Raw genomic sequence first — 19,603 nt, forward strand, 5'->3', positions numbered from 1 at the left:
GAGATAGCTGATAACCCGGAGCCCCGGCCCAAGGTGGCAACAATACTCCATGTGAGGCCGCACCTGCGCCTTATACAGCTTAAGGCGGTGAGCCGGCTTGAAGTACTGTTTGGCCCTATTGAGTACTCCGAGTTTTTTGGAGGCCATTTTAGCCTTGCTCTCCAAATGACCGCCAAACTGGACAACACTCGAAATGTCTACGCCCAGAATGCCCATGTTCGGCTTGGCACAAAGGTGAGTGTTTCCGAAGAGTGGCGATGCGACAAAGGGGGCTTTTTTAGCGGTAAACGCGCAAACTTGAGTCTTAGAAGGGTTAAACTGGACTAGATTTAGTCCCCCCAATCGGAAATCTTCACAAGGGATGATTCGATTTCAGACACAAGTTTGTTCCGACACTCATCGACGTGATCCCGAGAGATATTGCTGCGGCCGAAATACACTGCATCCACGGTACTGTCATCCGCATAGCAATGAATGCCACTGGTATGCAACAAATCATTGATATGCAGAATGAACAATGTCGGGGATAACACGCAGCCTTGGGGAACACCAGCATTTACGGTCCGGGGGTCCGAGCATGAGCCGTCTACGACGACTTTAACTCTCCGTTCCGCAAGGAAACTGCCGATCCACCTACAAAGTCTCTCAGGAAGCCCATAGGAAGGAAGCTTCGATAGTAAGGCTTTATGCCAAACCCGATCGAGGCTTTCGCAATGTCCAAACTAACGCCTAGTGCTCACCCTACTATCAACGCCTGCGCCCAACGGTGAGTTAGTAAAGCCAAAAGATCACCAGCTGATCGGCCTTTGCGGAAGCCATATTGGCGGTCGTGATCAGCTGGTGCTCTTCCAGGTAGCCCATGAGCTGGCGGTGATATGGATTCCATAATTTTGGAGAGCAAGGAGGTGATAGCGATAGCCTGTAGTTGGACGGATCTGAGCGGTCGCCTTTTTAGGGATCGGGGTACTAGAGCCGTCTTCCATGAATGTGGGACAACGCCGAGGACATAAGAGTGTCTGAATAAGCGCGTAAAACCGGTGCCAGCTCTGGAGCACACACTTCAGCACAATAGGAGATATTCCATCGGGCCCACTCGACTTGTTGACATCCAGGGAGAATAGTGCTTTCCGCACAGCACACTGTGTGAAGCGGACGTCCGCCATTGTTTTCACACCTCGGATGGTAGAGGAGTGTTCCCCCTGTCGTCAAGAGTCGAGTTTTCCGCAAAGATAGAGCCAAGAAGATCGGCTTCTCCCTTGCGGAATAGCCATGAACATCCTCCCCACGCAAAGGTGGAAGGGTCGACCGACAGAAATTACCCTGGACAGCCTTGGCGAGAGACCAGAACGCACGAGAGCCAGATGGCAGGCGCGCCAGTCTCTCGCCAATTCTCCAACGTAATTTGACTTTGCCAATGCAATTTGCTTCTTAAAGAACCTGGAAGCAGAGTGTACTTCTTCTTGAGTGAGTCAGAGTTTACATCCTTTGCGGCCTTTGCCATAGCCCAAGCCGGTAGCATTCCCGCTTGCGACGATGTTCTATGATGATCATTTTTTAGTTGGATTTTCTATAAAAGCGTATTTTAATTTTTTTTTAAACATTATTTATTTCATTAAATCCTCGCGAATAACAAATCACTTTCACTTACAAATCAAATAAGTACATTGTCTTTTTTTATTAAAATTTGAATAATTCTGGCGGCTTGACGTATTTTAGAGGCGAACGAAAAGCACCTTACGTACGTGTCAGATTTTCAAGTTGATCGACGTTTTGAATTTAGTGAAAATTACTTTGAAAGATTCCGCAACGGAAATAAATAAAAGCGTGTTAAATAGTACATTTCGTAAAACGCACTCTAAAGTAAAGACAGACGACGGGCGTCTCCCACATCATACAAGGCCGTTGAACCCACGCATCATCACATTACGAATATCATAATTAAAAAAAAACACGTGTGGCTTTCGGGCCTGCCGCGGTAAAGCTATTGCATAGCATTTTTTATCAACTTATGCAATTATAATCTATACTAATATTATAAAGAGGAAAGATTTGTTTGTTTGTTTGTTTCGAATAGGCTCCGAAACTACTGGACCGATTCGAAAAATTCTTTTTCCATTAGAAGCCGACATTGTCCCTGATGAACATAGGCTACTTTTTTTTTTTTTTGGTTTCATGTGTGTTTAATGTTTCCGAAGCGAAGCGAGGCGGGTCGCTAGTTAGACAATAATCATTTAATATTAAAATAATAATAAAATAAGACCACGCTATATTTATAAACATCTTACTTATAAGCGAGACCGCGCGAGAGAGAAATGGGCAGACTTTTCATGAAGCGCATGCAGTCCGACGTCATGCCGCGCGCTTATTCACAAACACACACAAGTGCAACGGTGAATGTGTTGAACGCGAGCTACATGGTAGACGGAGTAGGGGTTGTTATGTTTTATTTTCGTTACGGAATTTCTTGATTCGGTCGCCGCGCTCAAAGCCCGCGATAAAAGCTATGCAATAGCTTAAAAATATACTACTAAATTTTCGTATGTGTTTTATTGTTATAAACTGTTATAAGAAACCAGTACTTTCACTTTACTACACACTACAGAATTGAATAATTTTCTTATAGTTTTCTATTCTAGTCTGAGATGATCTAACAAATATGACTACATTCTTATTTCGCAACGTTACGTAAATTTGTCATTGTATCATCATTTACATTTCCGGTTTTGTATTAAATGAGCTTGCTTGTTACTTTTAATATTGTAATATTAATATTAATATTATTAATATTAATACTTTATTTCAGTTTTTTTTTAAAACCATAACATTTTGTTGGTAGTTATTACTTATAACTATGTTAGTAACTTAAAAAAATCTAACACATAACTATCATTATATACATTTTATACCATTACATTTTTTTTAATAATCCATACCTCATTAATAATATCCATACTTCACGCTGCTATGCGAATACCAAAAAAATGTAATAAACTTGAGACTTAATCGATTCTAAACTCTAATCGCAAGTGACTAAGTTCCATTTCAGATATATAGTTATTCTACTCACCCACAAGGCCGTTCCGTGAACACAATGTAATCCTTATGCACTTCTGGATCCCTTTCGACAAATTTGACGCAAGTAAAATTCTCCCAATGCCTCATAGCTTGCTTGAATAATGACTTGTGGGCGCCGCTGAAGTTTCCATCTATCTCGTAAGGAATGACACCGTTGTCCCAGATACGTTCCTTACGGTTTGTCGCGGCCCGGATCGTGCGGTGTCGCTTTTTAGGCTGTCACGATAACACTCTCATTATTATCCGGGTTAGTGTAACGGAGAATGAATGGACAATGAAATTCTGTGGGAATTGTTTTTGTACAGTGATTGACGAAATTGAGGGGTCGAAGAATTGGGTTTTTCTTTTTTGGTGAACTTTAATGAAGTGTGCGTGAATGAAATGCTTTAGAATCGATTTAATGCTAAAGAGTTTCGATATAATAATGATATTCAACCTATTACAATGACATGCCTTTTGACCTCGCACGGATAGGTTTTTTTTTTTTTTTTTTTTTTTTGATTGAAAGTTTACTGGTGGCCCGAAGGCCTTTCCAGTTTCACCAGGACAGGTGGGCGAGCTAAGGCTCAGCCAAGAGGGGTGGGATTTGCTAACAACTGCCCGAGCGCCTCCGAAGGAGACCTAACAACTCAAGAGCAATTGTTTCGCGAATGAATCTACTACCGGATCGGAATCGCGACCCGCTGAGAAGATCCGGCGAGAAACTCAGCGGGCTGATGCATGGGTTAGGTTGCACGTCGACCTCTTTGTCGAGTTCGACGAGTACGGTTACCGGGGTCCCTAAGCCTGCCCCTAGTATTAGAGCTGAAGGCATCTAATGCAAAGGTTATTGGATCTGATGGATCCGTAAGGACGTGTCTAGGGCGTCGACGGTGACTGGCTCCTGCATGATCAGGATTCGGAGAGTAGTCAGCGGCGGCAACGATAAGGCGATTATCATGACGCATAGCCTTATCGAAGTATCGTTCCGACGCTGACTTCATGTATTTCCGAATTGATTCGAGGCCCAGGTCGTCGTGTAGGTCAACGTTCCTCACGAACCACGGAGCGCCGACAGCTAACCTGCAAAAGCGGGATTGTAGGGATTGGAGGGTGTCTATGTGTGTGCGGGCCGCGTGAGCGAACACCACACTCGCGTAAGTCATGACGGGCCTTATGCAAGTTTTGTAAAGTGTCACCTTGTTCCGAAGGGACATTTTACTCCGCTTACAGATCATGGGGTAGAGTCTACCGAGAATAAACGCGGCACGGTCACGGACTGATTTTATATGCGGGCGGAATGTCATCGATGCATCCAGGGTAACGCCCAGGTACTTGACCTTCCTGGCCCAGGGTATGGGTTGTCTAAAGAGAGTAATCGGGGGTGTGAGATTCCTCCTCCTAATCCGGGAGGAAATCCGTGTGGAGCTTCCCCTCTGAAATAGCACCGCAGTACTTTTCGCTGGGTTGATGTCTATGCGCCATTTTCGGAACCACTGTCCTAGGGCTAGGGCTGCGCTCTGAAGCTTCTTCGCGATTAGGGACTTATTTCTACTAGAATAGTAAACAGTCGTGTCGTCGGCGAATAAAGCTAAATGGGTCGGCGGCGACCGGGGAATATCGTTGACGAATAAGCTAAATAGGAGGGGTGAGAGGACAGAGCCTTGCGGGACTCCAGCTGTGAGAGGTCGTGGGGAGGAGCGGGTTCCCTCGACTCGATATCGAAAAGAGCGGTTCGACAAGAAGTCCCGTATGATGAGCACGAGACTATCCGGCACGCCCATGTTGAATAGTTTGAAAATCAAACCATTGTGCCAGACTTTGTCGAACGCTTTTGCGACGTCGAAGAAGAGAGCTCCCGTGTATAACGGTTTTGGTCGATTAAGCCCCACAAGAATGTGCTCCGTGAGGCGGTGCACCTGTTGAACGCATGAATGATTTGTACGGAATCCGAATTGTTCATCGATGAGAATGCCCTTGGATGAGACGAAATCTCTGAGGCGCTTGTAGAGCAGACGCTCATACAGTTTGCCTAGAGACATGAGGAGGCTAATCGGGCGGTAGCTCGTCGGATGATTTTTTGGTTTACCGGGTTTATGTATGCCGATAACGTCCGCTTCTTTCCACACCGCGGGAAAGATACAGTTCGCCATAGCGGCATTGAAAATAGATGCCAACATCACGATGAGTTGGACGGGTAGAAGTTTAATAACGCGGTTAGATATACCGTCGGAACCGGGAGCCTTGCGAGGACGTAGGTCTTTGATCAAGTCTTTAACTTCCATCGGGGTGACGGGTGGTAACGCATCCGAGGGTGGCAAGGAGGCTCTGCGTTCTACCTCACTGTCTACTAATTCTACATGAACAGGGTCCACGGATTGAGTGATGGGCGTGCACTGGGTTTGCAATGTATCGGCCAGCAGCTCTGCTTTTTCGTCATCATCAAAGGCCGCGAGTCGGCCTGAGGGGCCTACGAGGGGGGCATAGTTACTACCGTATCCGATTTGAGAGTACGAGCTAAGCGGTAGTAAGACCTTTGGGAGGGCGCGAGTCCTTCTAAGAAATCAGACCATCTGGCATCTCGGACTTCGGCGATGCGAGACTTTACGTCGCGTTGTAGGGCACGCATTCGAATACGATTTTCCGCGGTAGGATACCTGTCGTAGGCGCGTATCGAGGCGTTCTTAGCTCTAAGGAGTTCCCTAATATCGTCGGACAATTTGAAGCGGTGAAGGAAGTCCTCCGCTACAACTTGTTTCGATGACCTATCTAATGTCGAGGTGATGTGTGATGTTAAGATGTCTATGGCTTCAGCGGTATCCTGAGGAGACGGGGTAGAGTCCGGGTTAAACGGGAGCGATGGTGGATCAGATTCAGCCAGGCTGATGCCCAGCGTGTGCCAATCCACCACAGTCCTCGTGACGGGAACGGAATCGGGAGCGCGACCGAGCTTCATGACGACGGGACGGTGGTCTGAATCTAACTCTGAAACTACTTCGATCGAGTGTAAGCGCAGAGTTACGTTTTTTAATAACGCTATGTCGAGTATATCCGGGCGATGCGCGATATTTAGCGGGTAGTGAGTCGGGGTTAACGGAGCGACGATATCGAAGGCGAGATCATCGACTAACGCGTCAAGCCGCCTGCCATTCGGGGTTGTGGTGTGTGAGTTCCACCTGATGTGTTTACAATTTAGGTCGCCCGCCAGAATGACAGAGCTCCCCATACCGAGCAGCGCCTCAATATCACTGCTTAGAACGATCTTATCCGGTGGAAGATAAACGGACGCGATAACGATCGGCGCGTGTCCCGTCAGTGAGATTCGGCACACTGATGCTTCGATATTAGCGAGCGCGGGAGGATCGAGCGGGACGCAATGCAGGGCTCTTCTATAGTAAATAACGGTACCACCACCACGGGCAGAGAGCCTGTCGTTCCTGACCATGTTATAGTTCGCGATTTTAGGGTCACGGCGCGCGGGCTTAAGTAGGGTCTCCTGCACTAAGAAAATGTCAATTTGATGGTCACGCAAAAAATCACAAACCTGATCACGTTGATTTGCGAGACCGTAAGCGTTAAAAAATCCTATTGTTACGGATAAGGGTTTTATTCTACTAATGTACGCCATTGATTACCGGCGGAGTGAGGGGAGGACGTACGTATTTAACGACGCGTATACGTCAGCGTATTCTTGCACAACGGCGATGAAATGTTGTGCAGTGGAGGCGGCGCGAATGGCGTCACCCAAAGCGTTAACACGCTCAAAGTTGATCGACTGAAAAAAGTCAATCGCTAGAGCGAGATTTTCGGACGCGGTCGGAGGGCAGGTCGCGGGGGAGGGACGTATCGCGGGGGTGGGACGAGTCGCGGGGGAAAGAGTTGTAGCCGTGTTCGTGTACGGCAACGGTTTAGCCCAAGCCGAGACGCTGGGCACCGACGCCGGCACGAAAGCAGGCTTAGCCTTCGGCACAGAGGGTACCGTGGCTTTGATGTCTGGGCCGGAAGCTCGGAGGCGGTTTTGACGGGCGACGCGGCGATTTATTTTTGGAGCTCGGGGGCATCCACGGTAGTTCGCGGGGTGACCTTGTGTTCGGCACAGGACACAGCTAGGCGGTTCCGTCGCGGTTTTTTGGTCGCGAGCGCAGAGGGCCGTGGCGTGATCGCCCAAACACTTAACACATCGGGGGCGCGCGTGACAGTTACGGGAAGAGTGCCCGTACAGTTGGCAGTTATGGCACTGACTAGGAGTGCCTTTTTTATGGGGGACTTCGACGGCAATACCGGAGAGCCTACAGACGGTCCGAATGTTAAAAATTTGCTTACCCTCGGGGTAGGCTGGAGGGCGACTAAAACCATATTGTATGGCTCCCTACCGCGGCCAGTGTGCATGCGGTGCACGGAATTTACTGGTAGGCCTTGTTCTATCAGATCTGCCTTGACGAGATCGGCATCTAGCTCCTTCGGGATTCCACGTATGACAACGCGGAGTTCGCGCTCCTCCTGGAGCGTATAAGTGTGGAAACTTATACGCTCCTTTCGGAGGTAACTTGAGAGGGCCCTATGGTCGTCGGGTGTCGTTACTTTTATTTGAATCCCGTTGGCGAGATTACGGGCGCTGGCAAAATTAATATTTTTGGCCTTAAGGGCCAGGGAAACTCGGTCCCAAGCTGCCTTCTCTTGAAGGATAACCGGGGGAGGGGTCTGAGTTTTAGATTGCGCCACCAGTCGCGGCGACGGAGTGGCACGGGCTGGAGGCGCAACGGGAGTCTGAGGGCGGGGGCGCGACGCGTTCGCGGCTTTGCTAATTTTAGCGGCCGCGAGAGCTCGAGACTCCGCGGCACGCTTCTTACCCTTTTGTACCAGGGTGAATCCATCCGTCGATGAGGCGGGGGCGAGGTCGACCTCCATCTCCGAGTCAGAGTCGGAGGACGAGGAGGCGGGCGCAGGTGACCTACAAGCAGGAGTTTTGGAGGGCGCGACGGAGGCCGCGGATGATCGCGCTGCTGGAACGGTGGCCACGGCGGACGACGCAGTAGTTTTACTCGCCAGTATAGGCGACGCGGGAACGGCAGGCACGACGGAGGCTGCGGTGCTCGATGTAGACGCTTTGCACGAAGGCGACGCAGGAGCAGCGAGCACGGCGGAGTCTTCGAGAGAGCTCGCAGTGTGATTGGCCTTGAAAGCCAGAAACTCTGAGGCGAGCTGTGGGTGACGAAGTCGGAGGAATTCCACGAATACAGCGTCCATGATCGCTGAGTACCCAGGTGGGGCGGCCCCGGGTCTTGAAAACACTCGCCTTGCGGCGAGGCCCCAACTTCTCGGACCTGAGCGGTTCTATTGAACACAGGTGGCAATGCGGCGCGATTACTACAGGACAAAGAAAAAGCACAACAAAACAGAAATTACAAAAAGAAGCAAAACAAATAAATACTTGCAGGAAAACACTTTGTCGGCAAATGTTCCACGAACACAAAAATAACTAAAACAAAACAAATAAAAGCTTCCAGGAAACACACTTGGTCGGCAGATGTATCACGAACACAGGCCGCGCGAACAATGGCCGGGCTAACAAAAGCCGGGCGAACAAAGACCGGGCGATCGAGTGGACGATGAGCACGTCCGCACGTGACGGGTGCCTCTATCGGAATGCACGGATAGGTATGGCCTATTTGCTGAATTATTTTTGTCGTGAATCAGTCATGCGTTTCAATTTGAAGGGAGGGACGATTGTATACAACACGATTGAAATCATACAGTTCACTTCAAATTTTAAACCCAAAAATCTCTCATAATCACCCTGAACACCCTTAAACACAAAATTAATAGAAAAATAAACGCTCAGAGCAAATTAGAGTAAATTGTGATGGAAAACAATTCCCAAAAGCGTGCCCACGAAACGCAAATCCGCATCGTCCAAGGCCACAGATAATTGGAGCTAAAGATCCCCTAGATAAAATTCAACGTAAGTAGGTTAATTCGCGTAATTGGCCAAGTGCAAAGACCCTGGCTCCAGCCCGGTATTATTATGCAGATTAGTATTAAGAGACGACTACGCTGACGCAGAACAATTAAACGGTCGGACTGCAGTAATGCTAATCGATGTTATTTAGTGACAATATCGCTGGATTTGAATTAATTTTTGCGAGGTTTGAATATTGTGTTGGTATTATTTTGCAGTATTGCAGAATATGCTTAAAGTTAATCTACATTTAAGTGTTTATTATAAAATTGATCAGCTTAATTTAAGTAACGTTTATCTACCACTATTGCTAAAAGGAAAATGGTCGGGTCTCGTCAAAAAAGATTACTGACGAAGATGTTAGCCAAGGGTTAAGAATCTCAAGCTCAGAGACAAAAAAAGACTGGAAGGTACGTCTCGTGTTTAAAAATAGCTGAGCATTTTAGCAGAGAATGAAAATCCCAGTTGAGGAGTAAATGATAATATTATTAGTCACTTATTATGAATATGCATACTACTCTTTCTTTTTCATTGCATTAGAGTAAATTCCCAAGAAATTCAGAATGATGGGATGCCTTTTTTTTTGTAGAACTTAAATCAGGCCATATTTAATTTGAGTATTAACAGCATTTTGGCTTTTGCCAACTTCATTCTGAAATTAAATGGGTTTGATATTAAATAAAATTTGGCGGACTAAATAATAATAATAATGGTGGTTGGTTCGAAGTAATTATCAGTTGAATGGAATATTTGAAATTTATTCAACTGATAATTATTTTTAATAAATGTATCTTTTTTATTTGATTGGTTTTGTTAATTTTAAGTATGTTTCAATGATACTATGTACACATATGTTGTTGTCTGAAATAAAATAAATCATTCATTCATTCATTCATTCATTATTGATGTTAGTATAATTACCCCGGTGGAATTGTACTGGTTACTTTCGGCCATCATTAAATCTTCTTCGGTGTCCCGAAAGACCATGTCTTTAAACGGATCAAATTCCGTTAGATTTTTCGGAGGCGGTTTCACTTCGAACTTATCTTCAAATTCGTGTTCGGGTACTTCGAGTTTCCTTTCCGAGCTCCTGTACTCTTTGCTGCCGCTGTGCCTCTTGTGGTGACGAAAAAACTTCTTTCTCGCGAAATGGTCGTCTAAGGAGCGTCCCTCGCTTAGTGAATTCGGTGAAATCCTTTCGCCCGAACTTATGTTTCTTAGTCTGTGAAGAAAAAAATAGACTAAAGCGAATACGAAGTGTTAAATGAAAATAAAAGAAAAACTGTTGACGGTACTATTGGTTGGGTAGGCAGTTAGTTGTTCTGTTTGTATCTCAGTGCACCGGTGTACATTCATAGTCCAAGTGAAATCAAAGGACTGTTACGTACGTAATTGTTTTTTAAATTATAACATTTTGAGTCAAAAGAAAAGTGATCCATGAAGGAAATTATGACTAGAAATGTGACAGTAAATTTTATTTAAATAGTTGTTATCATCATCATCATCATCATCATTATCCTGCCCTTTTCCCAGTTACCTGGGGTTGGCGCATCATGTTTTCTCCTTCCATACTCTTCTATCATATACCATTTCTTCGCTCACTCCCCTCTTACCCATATCGTCTTTCACACAATCTATCCATTTCTTCTTAGGTCTACCTCTTCCTCTATATCCTTCCACATTCATAGTTAACACTCTCTTACCAACCTCAGTTTCATTTCGTCTCATCACATGTCCATACCATCCCAAACGCGCACTCCTCAGCTTCTCTGTCACAGGTGCCACTTTCAGACTTCCTCTAACATTTTCATTCCGTATTCTATCCATTCTCGTTACTCCACACATCCATCGCAACATTCGCATCTCTGCTGCATGCAATTGCCTTTCATCCGCCACTTTTTGTTGTCCAGCAAGCTGATCCATACAAGACTCAGGCCTTATTAAGGTCTTATATATCTTCCCTTTTAGGGGAAGAGGAATGTGTGTCACATATGGTGCCCGTGACCTGCCACCATTTCATCCATTTGTTATATTTACATTTTTTTTCTGATCTTTGTTGTTTTTAATAACTCTCTGATTAAAATAAGAAAATCCTACTAGCACTTCCGGTATAATTATAGCAATTAAATTATTCTAAAGATTTCCTGTTCTAACAATATTAATTATATTTATAAGATTCCAACAATGTTCATTTTTGATTCCATTATTTTCCATTCTTTATTTAGCACCTAAGTCGGCTTATAATTTTTCAGCAACCATTTCTAATAATTCATAAGCTTCTTATAAAAAATATATTATATTTCATGCCTCTCGCTTATTTTTATATTATATTTATTCAATATATTATATTATGATATAAACAATTAATTTCCATGGTGGGAACATATTTTGAACTCACTCATAATTATTGTATTACGTTATTATTCTGATCGGCCTGTCACAGGAGAGATTTCTTTAAGAAATAAGGAGTATTTATGTGGTTATTTATCTATAAGTTATCCATTGTTATATTTTAAAGACAGCATAACAAATTTTTATGAGGCCATGTACCGCCTACCGCTGTTTAATTGTGATAGATGACACATCGCTAATAGCGACGAGTTACATTAAGACATTAGGAAGATTTTAAAAACGAGTTTAGGTTACGTAATTTAAATATGATTAGTAAATAAAACACGAAATGGAAAGCAAAAAGTTTTTACACATCCTATTGAGAATCGCTTTATTCCCACTTCCCACATATATTACTGGTGGTAGGACCTCTTGTGAGTCCGCACGGGTAGGTACCACCGCCCCGCCTATTTCTGCCGTGAAGCAGTAATGCGTTTCGGTTCGAAGGGTGGGGTAGCCGTTGTAACTATACTGAGACCTTAGAACTTATATCTCGAGGTGGGTGGCGCATTTACGTTGTAGATGTCTATGGGCTCCAGTAACCACTTAACACCAGGTGGGCTGTGAGCTCGTCCATCCATCTAAGCAATAAAAAAAAAAATTAAATTGCAAACGTAACATTTACACTCATTGAAAACATCAAAGGCTCGATCCTTACATCGTCAAGGAAAAGACCGGTGCTTAAAGCAAGCGTTTCGGTCGCTGCAATTAAAGGATAACGAACCTTATTCACAGGACGAAAAGATCCTTTGGCATGTGAATGGGAGCGGAATTAAAACGCCGTGGAAATTATTCGAATACGTACTTTTATTTTATTTTTAAAACGAAGGAATTTAATGTCGTCGTGTCGTATAGTCATATCGTATCAAATCTCATATTGACTCATATATATATATATATATACCTAGTCAGGTCATAAATTCTGTCACATGTTTAATGTAAAATAATTGAAACAAGTTTATTCATTATGTAACCATTCATATACCAAAATGAACTTAACAAAACATAGATTCTTATGACACTAAAGTTTATTCAAAATGACCTCCTTGATTTTGAATACAGGCGCGGCCAGTCGTCTATCGCAGCACGAACGAGGTCCATGTCAATATCGGCGGCTACCTTAATCAAGGATGTCTTGAGTGACTCCAAATCAGGATGAGGCTTTGAGCACGCCTTTTCCTCCAAATGTTGCCATATCTTGTAATCTAACGGATTCAAATCTGGACTGGAGGAGGGCCAGTCTTCGTGCCGGATGAAGTCGATTTCACGCGCCGCCAGCCAGTCTTGTGTGCTCTTCGCTCTATGAGCTGGCGCCGAATCTTGTTGGAATACCCAGTGCCTGTTATTGAACATGGTATGAGAAACAGGTTCCACAAGGTTCGTCAGGACTGTATTTTGATACACAACTGCCTTCGTTTTTACACCTTTCTCACAAAAATGTACCTCTGTTAAGCCCCAATAAGAAACTCCCAACCATACCATGAGCGAGGATGGAAAAGGACCTCGTTGGACACGCGGAATACGGTTGCTCGCTTCTTCACTACTGTTTGCGTACACCTTATCATTTTGTTTGTTGTAGCTCTCTTCTACGGTAAAATTATTTCATCCGAAAAAAGAATTTCCCGATATTTTTTTCCCGCGTACCGCTTCAACAAAGCGCGGCATCTCTTCAGTCTCAGGTCCATTAGACGAGCATTTAAACGATGTCCTGTTTTTCTTCGATATGCCAAAAGCCCTAAGTCTTCATTTAACACCTTTTTCACCGTGGTTCTGCTTAACCCCATCTGAAGGGCCAACAGTTTCTGCTTACGTTTGGGATTTCTTTGAATTCGCGCCTTCACAGCTTTTATCACTGCTGGAGTCCTAACAGACCGAGGGCGACCACTTCTTGACCTGTCATCTACACTAGAGTCTTCATTGTATCGTTTGATGGTACGATAAACGAATCTTTTGGTTATATTAAAATTTTTCAGTATGTTAAAAATTTGAATTGGCGCGTAACCGCAACGATGCAACGCAATAACTGCAACACGGTCTTCTTTAAGCGTCCACTCCATATTTAAAAAATGAATAAAATTCTAAAAGTTATACATTTTTATTTTCATGAACAATTTGAAATTCGAATTCAATAAACTTTTTTGTGGCCAGCATTCTAAAAGAAAAGTTTTTACTGTGTGACAATACTTATGACCTGACTAGTTATATGTGTGCTTAAGTTGTATGTTTAGTGTTGTACTATTCTAGTTACTAAAATTTCTAAATTTAGTGACAGATAAAAATTACGTAACAGTCACTAAAGCAAACTATGAAAAAATGATATTGCAGTCTCAAATCTGTTTTATTAAAGCGTCTGTAGAGCCCTGCAAACCGTAAAATCGGATTCCTTCGCGTCAGAAATGGGTAAGACGGCTGATTACTTTTTTTTTCTCATTGCATAGATGAGTGGACGAGATCACAGCCCACCTAGTGTTGAGTGGTTATCAGAACCCATAGACATTTATAACGTAAATGCCGCCACCCATATTGAGATATATGTTCTGAGGTCTCAGTATAGTTACAACGGCTGCCCCACCCTTCAATCTGAAACGCATTACAGCTTCACGGCAGAAATAGGCAGGGTGGTGGTTCCTACCCATGCGGACTCACAGCAGGTCCTATCACTAGTAATTAAGCAAATTTTGCGGCTTTGATTTTTATTACACGATGTCATTCTTTCACCGTGGAAGTCAATCGTGCACATTTGATGCATTTATTTCATTAGAAAAGTTTGTACCCCCCTGCGGGATTCGAACACCGTCGCATCGTTGGATACGAATGCACTGGACGTCTTATCCTTTAGGCCACGACGACTTTTAAGCACGTGTATGAAGTGATCTACAAAGAATATTGCGGTATTTTGGTCATGTTGCACGTAGGGATACCAGCAATTTAGAACGCCTTGTGGTGACCGGTAAAATAGAGGGAAAAAGGCCTAGGGGTAGAGGTCCCATCATGGTCCAGACGGCTGGCTGATCCTTCGGCTGGTCGTAGGACCGTCGAGGCGATTCGCCCGGTCCTTGTGGATTGGGTGAATCGTGACAGAGGACGCCTCACTTTCCGGCTCACGCAGGTGCTCACTGGGCATAGTTGTTTCGGTGAGTTCCTGCACCGGATCACAGCCGAGCCGACGGCAGAGTGCCACCATTGTGGTTGCGACTTGGACACGGCAGAGCATACGCTCGTCGCCTGCCCCGCATGGGAGGGGTGGCGCCGTGTCCTCGTCGCAAAAATAGGAACCGACTTGTCGCTGCCGAGTGTTGTGGCATCGATGCTCGGCGACGACGAGTCGTGGAAGGCGATGCTCGACTTCTGCGAGTGTCCATCTCGCAGAAGGAGGCGGCGGGGCGCGTGAGAGACGCACAATCCCGCCGCCCTCGAGCGGGGGCCAGGGAGGCGGATCTCGCCCAAGCCCTGGCCCTCTAAGTGTTTCGGGTCTCCCTCACATGTCGGTCTGGGGACCGGCGAGGGGGGCCTAAGAAGACGACGTGCAAGCTGCTCTGCACGCGTTTTACGCAAGAGCATCCGGCAACGCAAGGCCGGCTATCCTCGACCCACGCTGGTTCTGGCCCAGCGGGGTATTCCGTAGGGTAACCCACTCTAACCGGCGCCATCTAGGCGGGCTTCGGACAGTCTGCCGACCGAGAGGGCTGGTGGTCGTGGCGCCGACGACCGCCAGTCCGACGTCCCGAGGGGGAGGGTGATGGGAGAGATGTGCTCCGCACTAAACGCTTCACTTTCCCCCCTTTGCCTTGTCATGAGTTCTGTCTCATGCGAGGTTTGGACGTTGGTTGTTGAGCGACAGGAGGTTTTAGTCAGTTCGACTCTGACATACCCCGCCCAGTATCCCCAGAAAAGGGCGGAAGTCCGGCGATTTCCTCCTGATCAAAAAAAAAAAAAAAAAGGGGTAGAGGTCCCAAACGATGGTCGGACCAAATAGCGGAGGAACTGGGGATGCCTATCAGCGACGCACTCCACCGGGCTGCAGGGCGGGATCGATGGAGACAGTTGGTTGACGAAATCGGACGGAGTCACGATCCTCAGCAGTGAGGAACCAATCGAAGAGAGGGAGAGAGAGATGAAGTGATCAAAAGAAGCAGAATAAAACATAGCTGGAGATGTATTTCTGAGCTGCCCCAAGCGAGATTTATTTGATTAGACAGCCATTAGTGAGTCGCGCCCATTACAAAACCAATACATAGATAGGCAGGTTCCGAAAACTTTGAACACTCATGAAATATTAACGGTAAAATCTTCCACGAGTTTCTCGCCGCCTGAGAATTTTGCAATATTAATGATGCTTTTAGCGCAATGTCCCCTGGTTAAGAAGTTAAAACAACTGAAATTATCCTATACATTATAAGTTTTGATAGTAACTTGACGTTTAATAATAGTTTTGCCATGTCTTCTTTTTCACAAGGCAATAACATTTGTGGAGCTTAGTATGGTCTGGAGTATGCTATCACAGTTTTTTAATTTAATGGTTAATTGGACACTTGAAGGCATATTTAAATTTATATCTTAATTTGTGCACTATAAGGTCATCAATCATATCGTATGGCCTTAAATTTTTAAGTTGGCCATATGAGCAAAGATGTTAATATCAATATGACCACCGCGAGCTGTGGTTTCTGTTTACTTCCTCAGCTGTAGGAATATTATCACTTCATTTTCATACTTATATCGTCCCATACTCCCATCCCGTAATCATGTCCCAAATAGTCTCGCAGTTCCATCCCCACGTTCCAATTTGAAATATAGAAATAATGTCATTGCAATGCAACAGAGAATTTGAATTCATATCTCAAGCTGAGCAGGGGCACAGTTCTTGTGGTATGAGTTCCAATAATTCAAGGTGACACAAAGTGAAATTTCGATGCATTACGTAGTCTAAGCTCTTGCTAATGGAAGGAGAAGCTGCCAGTCGAATTTATTTTTTTCGACCATTAATGGGCAAGCACGGAGGTCTATATAAACCAGCAATGTAATTCATAAGTGATATTTAAAAAGAGTTGAGTAGGTTTTTCATTCAAACACGTTGGAAAAAAATATCAGTACAAAAAAAGGAAAGACGAAAGAAAGAAATTACAGAAAGACGAAAAGAAAGAAATTACAGAAAATAAGACTGTAAGTTATAATATTTTAGATACCTTCTTCGATTGCCGTGTCTGCGTCTTCTTCGATTCCTTCTTCCTGGATTCTCGAGAGTCAAATTTTGCAAGCTTTCTGTGGGTTTCAAGAAATCAATATTCTTAACTTTTAATTCCCGTTCAGTTTTATTGATTTCCTTTTCGTCGTCTTGGTCGCTGTTCGATAAAAAACCATTTGTGGGAGCAGGAGCCATCGTCACGTTCTCTGGTATGTCTTTGAACTGTATATTGTTTGAATCTCCTGTTATTTCTCGGCTGTTGCTCTGGATTTTGTTTGTCTTTTCGTCCTGTTTCCTTGAGGCATTTGATATTTGAATAAAAGGATACAGTTCGTCCAAATTGAGGATGTTGTCAGTAGATATGTTTACAACCAGTACGCCGTCTTGCTCTAGGCTCTCAGATTCGGAAATGTTCTCTACGCTGGACCTGTTTGCAATGTGAACATCGGATTTGGTTTCGTTAAATTCTGTACTATTATCTAGGATTTCTTCTGGAAGTAGTTTGCCGTTTTTGAGCATAAGCGACTTGTCTACTCCTTCTGGTAGTGACTGCAATGAAAATATACAAAATACACAATTTCATCAATAGGTTTGCAGGCACATAACACATTTTATGTCTTTGGAAATTTCTTGGATATTATCGTTTCAGTGGTGTTGAGGCGTATTCGCCTCGAATAGGTAACACGATAGTGCGACTTAAATCTAACGTCTCGGGTTTCGTAAATCACTTAGCGCCAAATGTGACCCATGAGGTCGTTACCGTTCTTCTACGAAAGAAGAAAATGGAGAAGACAAAAAAAGAGATACAGCTGATCTGTTATCATTATCAAACAACGAACTCAGTATACTCAAGTCTACTTCTTAACTGTATTAAGATTAAAATAAAAATGTATTACTTTCTAAATCTAATTGCTTACCTCACTCATAAGAGCCGCGTCATTGTAACCCTTCTTGTCTTGAGATAGTTGGACGGGCTGTTTTGTCCTTTTCCTTAATATATCCGGAAGACCTTCCTCCTCGACCTGTAAACCTTCGAGCAGAACCTCCTTCTTCAATCGTTCAACTTCTTCTTGGAAGGACTTGTCGATCTTGACCGGAGGGCTAGTCGCCGTTTTATAAAGATCTGAATCCGGGATCGCAATGTCACCTTGAAAGTTTCCTGTAAATTGATTTTGGGTTAGGATTGTAATTTATAGCAGTGCAAGGTTTGAGTTTTGAGTTAGGAGTGGCGTACTTTATGTTGCTTCATGTTATATTGTTTAGCCGGGTGATCGAGCTCACGGCCCAACTGTGGTTAAGTAGTTAGTGGAGCCCATGGACATCAACAACGTAAATGTCTATAATACAACAGTTACGACCCTTAAAATCGGAACGAATTACTGTGACATTAGCGGCAGAAATAGTTGCGAATCGTGGGGTCGTGGTGCCTACCCTTGTGGGCTCAAAAAATGCTCTACTACCTAATACGAATATATTTTCAATACCATTCGTACATCGGATACCAAAGTATTCATTCATACCGTCGCGTAGCTTAAATCGATTATAATTTTATCTCACCGACAGTTATTTCCCTGCAAGTTGTAAGCAAGTTATTAATTTATAACTTCGTCGGGCTTATGAGAGAGGTAGTTATGCAATCATATTCGGTATTAAGCGTCGCTCGACGCTGCTGATTGTAATTAAATTGTTGTGAACAAGATTCTTGTGGCTGGAGTCAGTTTTTTATTGATATGAATTTAAAAGCGACAGAAAAATTATAAAATTTAATGTAAGCCCGCAAATTTTAATTGGCGTAATTACTGGTGGTAGAACCTCTAGTGAGTCCGCACGGGTAGGTACCATCACCCTGCCTATTTCTGCCATGAAGCAGTAATGCGTTTCGGTTTGAAGAGTGGGGTAGCCGTTGTAACAATACTGAGACCTTAGAACATATATGTCAAGGGGTGGCGCATTTACGTCGTAGATGTCTATGTGCTTCAGTAACTACTTAACACCAGGTGGGCTGTGAGCTCGTCCACCCATCTAAGCAATAAATAATAATAATAATTGTAGATTTTATTGCGCATCTGATGGTGAGTTGCCATCCTTCGTTGACGTTAGAAATGCCAGGGACATAGCCAAGCCGCTGCCTAGTGCTGTGTACTCTTCGAAAACCTCGTCTGAAGAAAGACATGCTATTGTGCTCAGATTGCTGAGTGACAGGAAGTTTTTAGTCGGTTCGACTCCGACATGCCCCGCCTGCCATCCATTTCAAATTTTCAATTTTAATTCAGTTTTCAATTTATTTACGGTTTAATCTAGCGTCTTTATTTTCCCATTGTTTTTTACGACGAAAGTAAGACTGTACATCTTTCACAATAGAAATCAACATACTTTCCCCATTTCATTGTTAGTTTCAATTAGAATTAGCGTATTTCAAAATTGAATTTTAGCATACCTCAAGTTGAGAAGCGTATAACAGAGGCCTCTAGTACCAAATTTGAATTCGACGAGAACGCACGCGGCCATTAACAACCAGTGTACCAGTACATCTGGCGCGATCGTAAAACTTAACGACCAGCCCGTGTCTATGACCCGTATGGTGTACAATGCTGGCCGGCAATTAATTAATCGACTATGCGCGCTTACACAGCCGGTATTGGACATGGCGGTTTACGATAGGTGCGCCATGAATATTCATGATTTGGTCGTGTTTGGATTGAATTTGATTACGGATAGCGCGCCAGGGTTTGCGTTTTGCTGGTTTTGTCTGCGGTTGGCTTTGACTAGTCATGTAGCCTGTTTTCTAACATCAGTCTTTATAAAATGTATTTCAGTCAGACTGTACGTCTAGACCAAGATTGACAATCTTGGCATTTTACGTGCTGTTTTCTGATCATACCGTATTTCAAATATCATTTCAACACATTCATAAGGTATTGATAAAATTTCATCAATCACTATGAACTTGAAAATTCAATTCAATATGAGATTCCTCAAGGTTTTGTTTTACGTGTAATTTTTTACCGATGGAA

At 44.1% G+C, this 19,603-nt stretch overlaps 1 protein-coding gene across 1 annotated transcript in view; it reads right to left on the reverse strand.

Moving 5' to 3' along the window:
- tok (tolloid-like protein 1 tolkin) overlaps positions 1-19,603 on the reverse strand; it is a 128,370-nt gene that overhangs the window by 39,689 nt on the left and 69,078 nt on the right. Inside the window, exons 3-6 of the mRNA XM_028177309.2 lie at positions 17,507-17,748; positions 16,591-17,138; positions 9,935-10,235; positions 3,068-3,291 (exon numbers count right to left, since the gene is read on the reverse strand). Coding sequence (XP_028033110.2) covers positions 3,068-3,291; positions 9,935-10,235; positions 16,591-17,138; positions 17,507-17,748 — 1,315 coding nt within the window. The remainder of the gene's footprint in view (positions 1-3,067; positions 3,292-9,934; positions 10,236-16,590; positions 17,139-17,506; positions 17,749-19,603) is intronic.

This window comes from Bombyx mandarina, chromosome 09 (genome assembly GCF_030267445.1).
Source record: "Bombyx mandarina strain Sakado chromosome 09, ASM3026744v2".
NCBI lineage: Eukaryota > Metazoa > Arthropoda > Insecta > Lepidoptera > Bombycidae > Bombyx > Bombyx mandarina.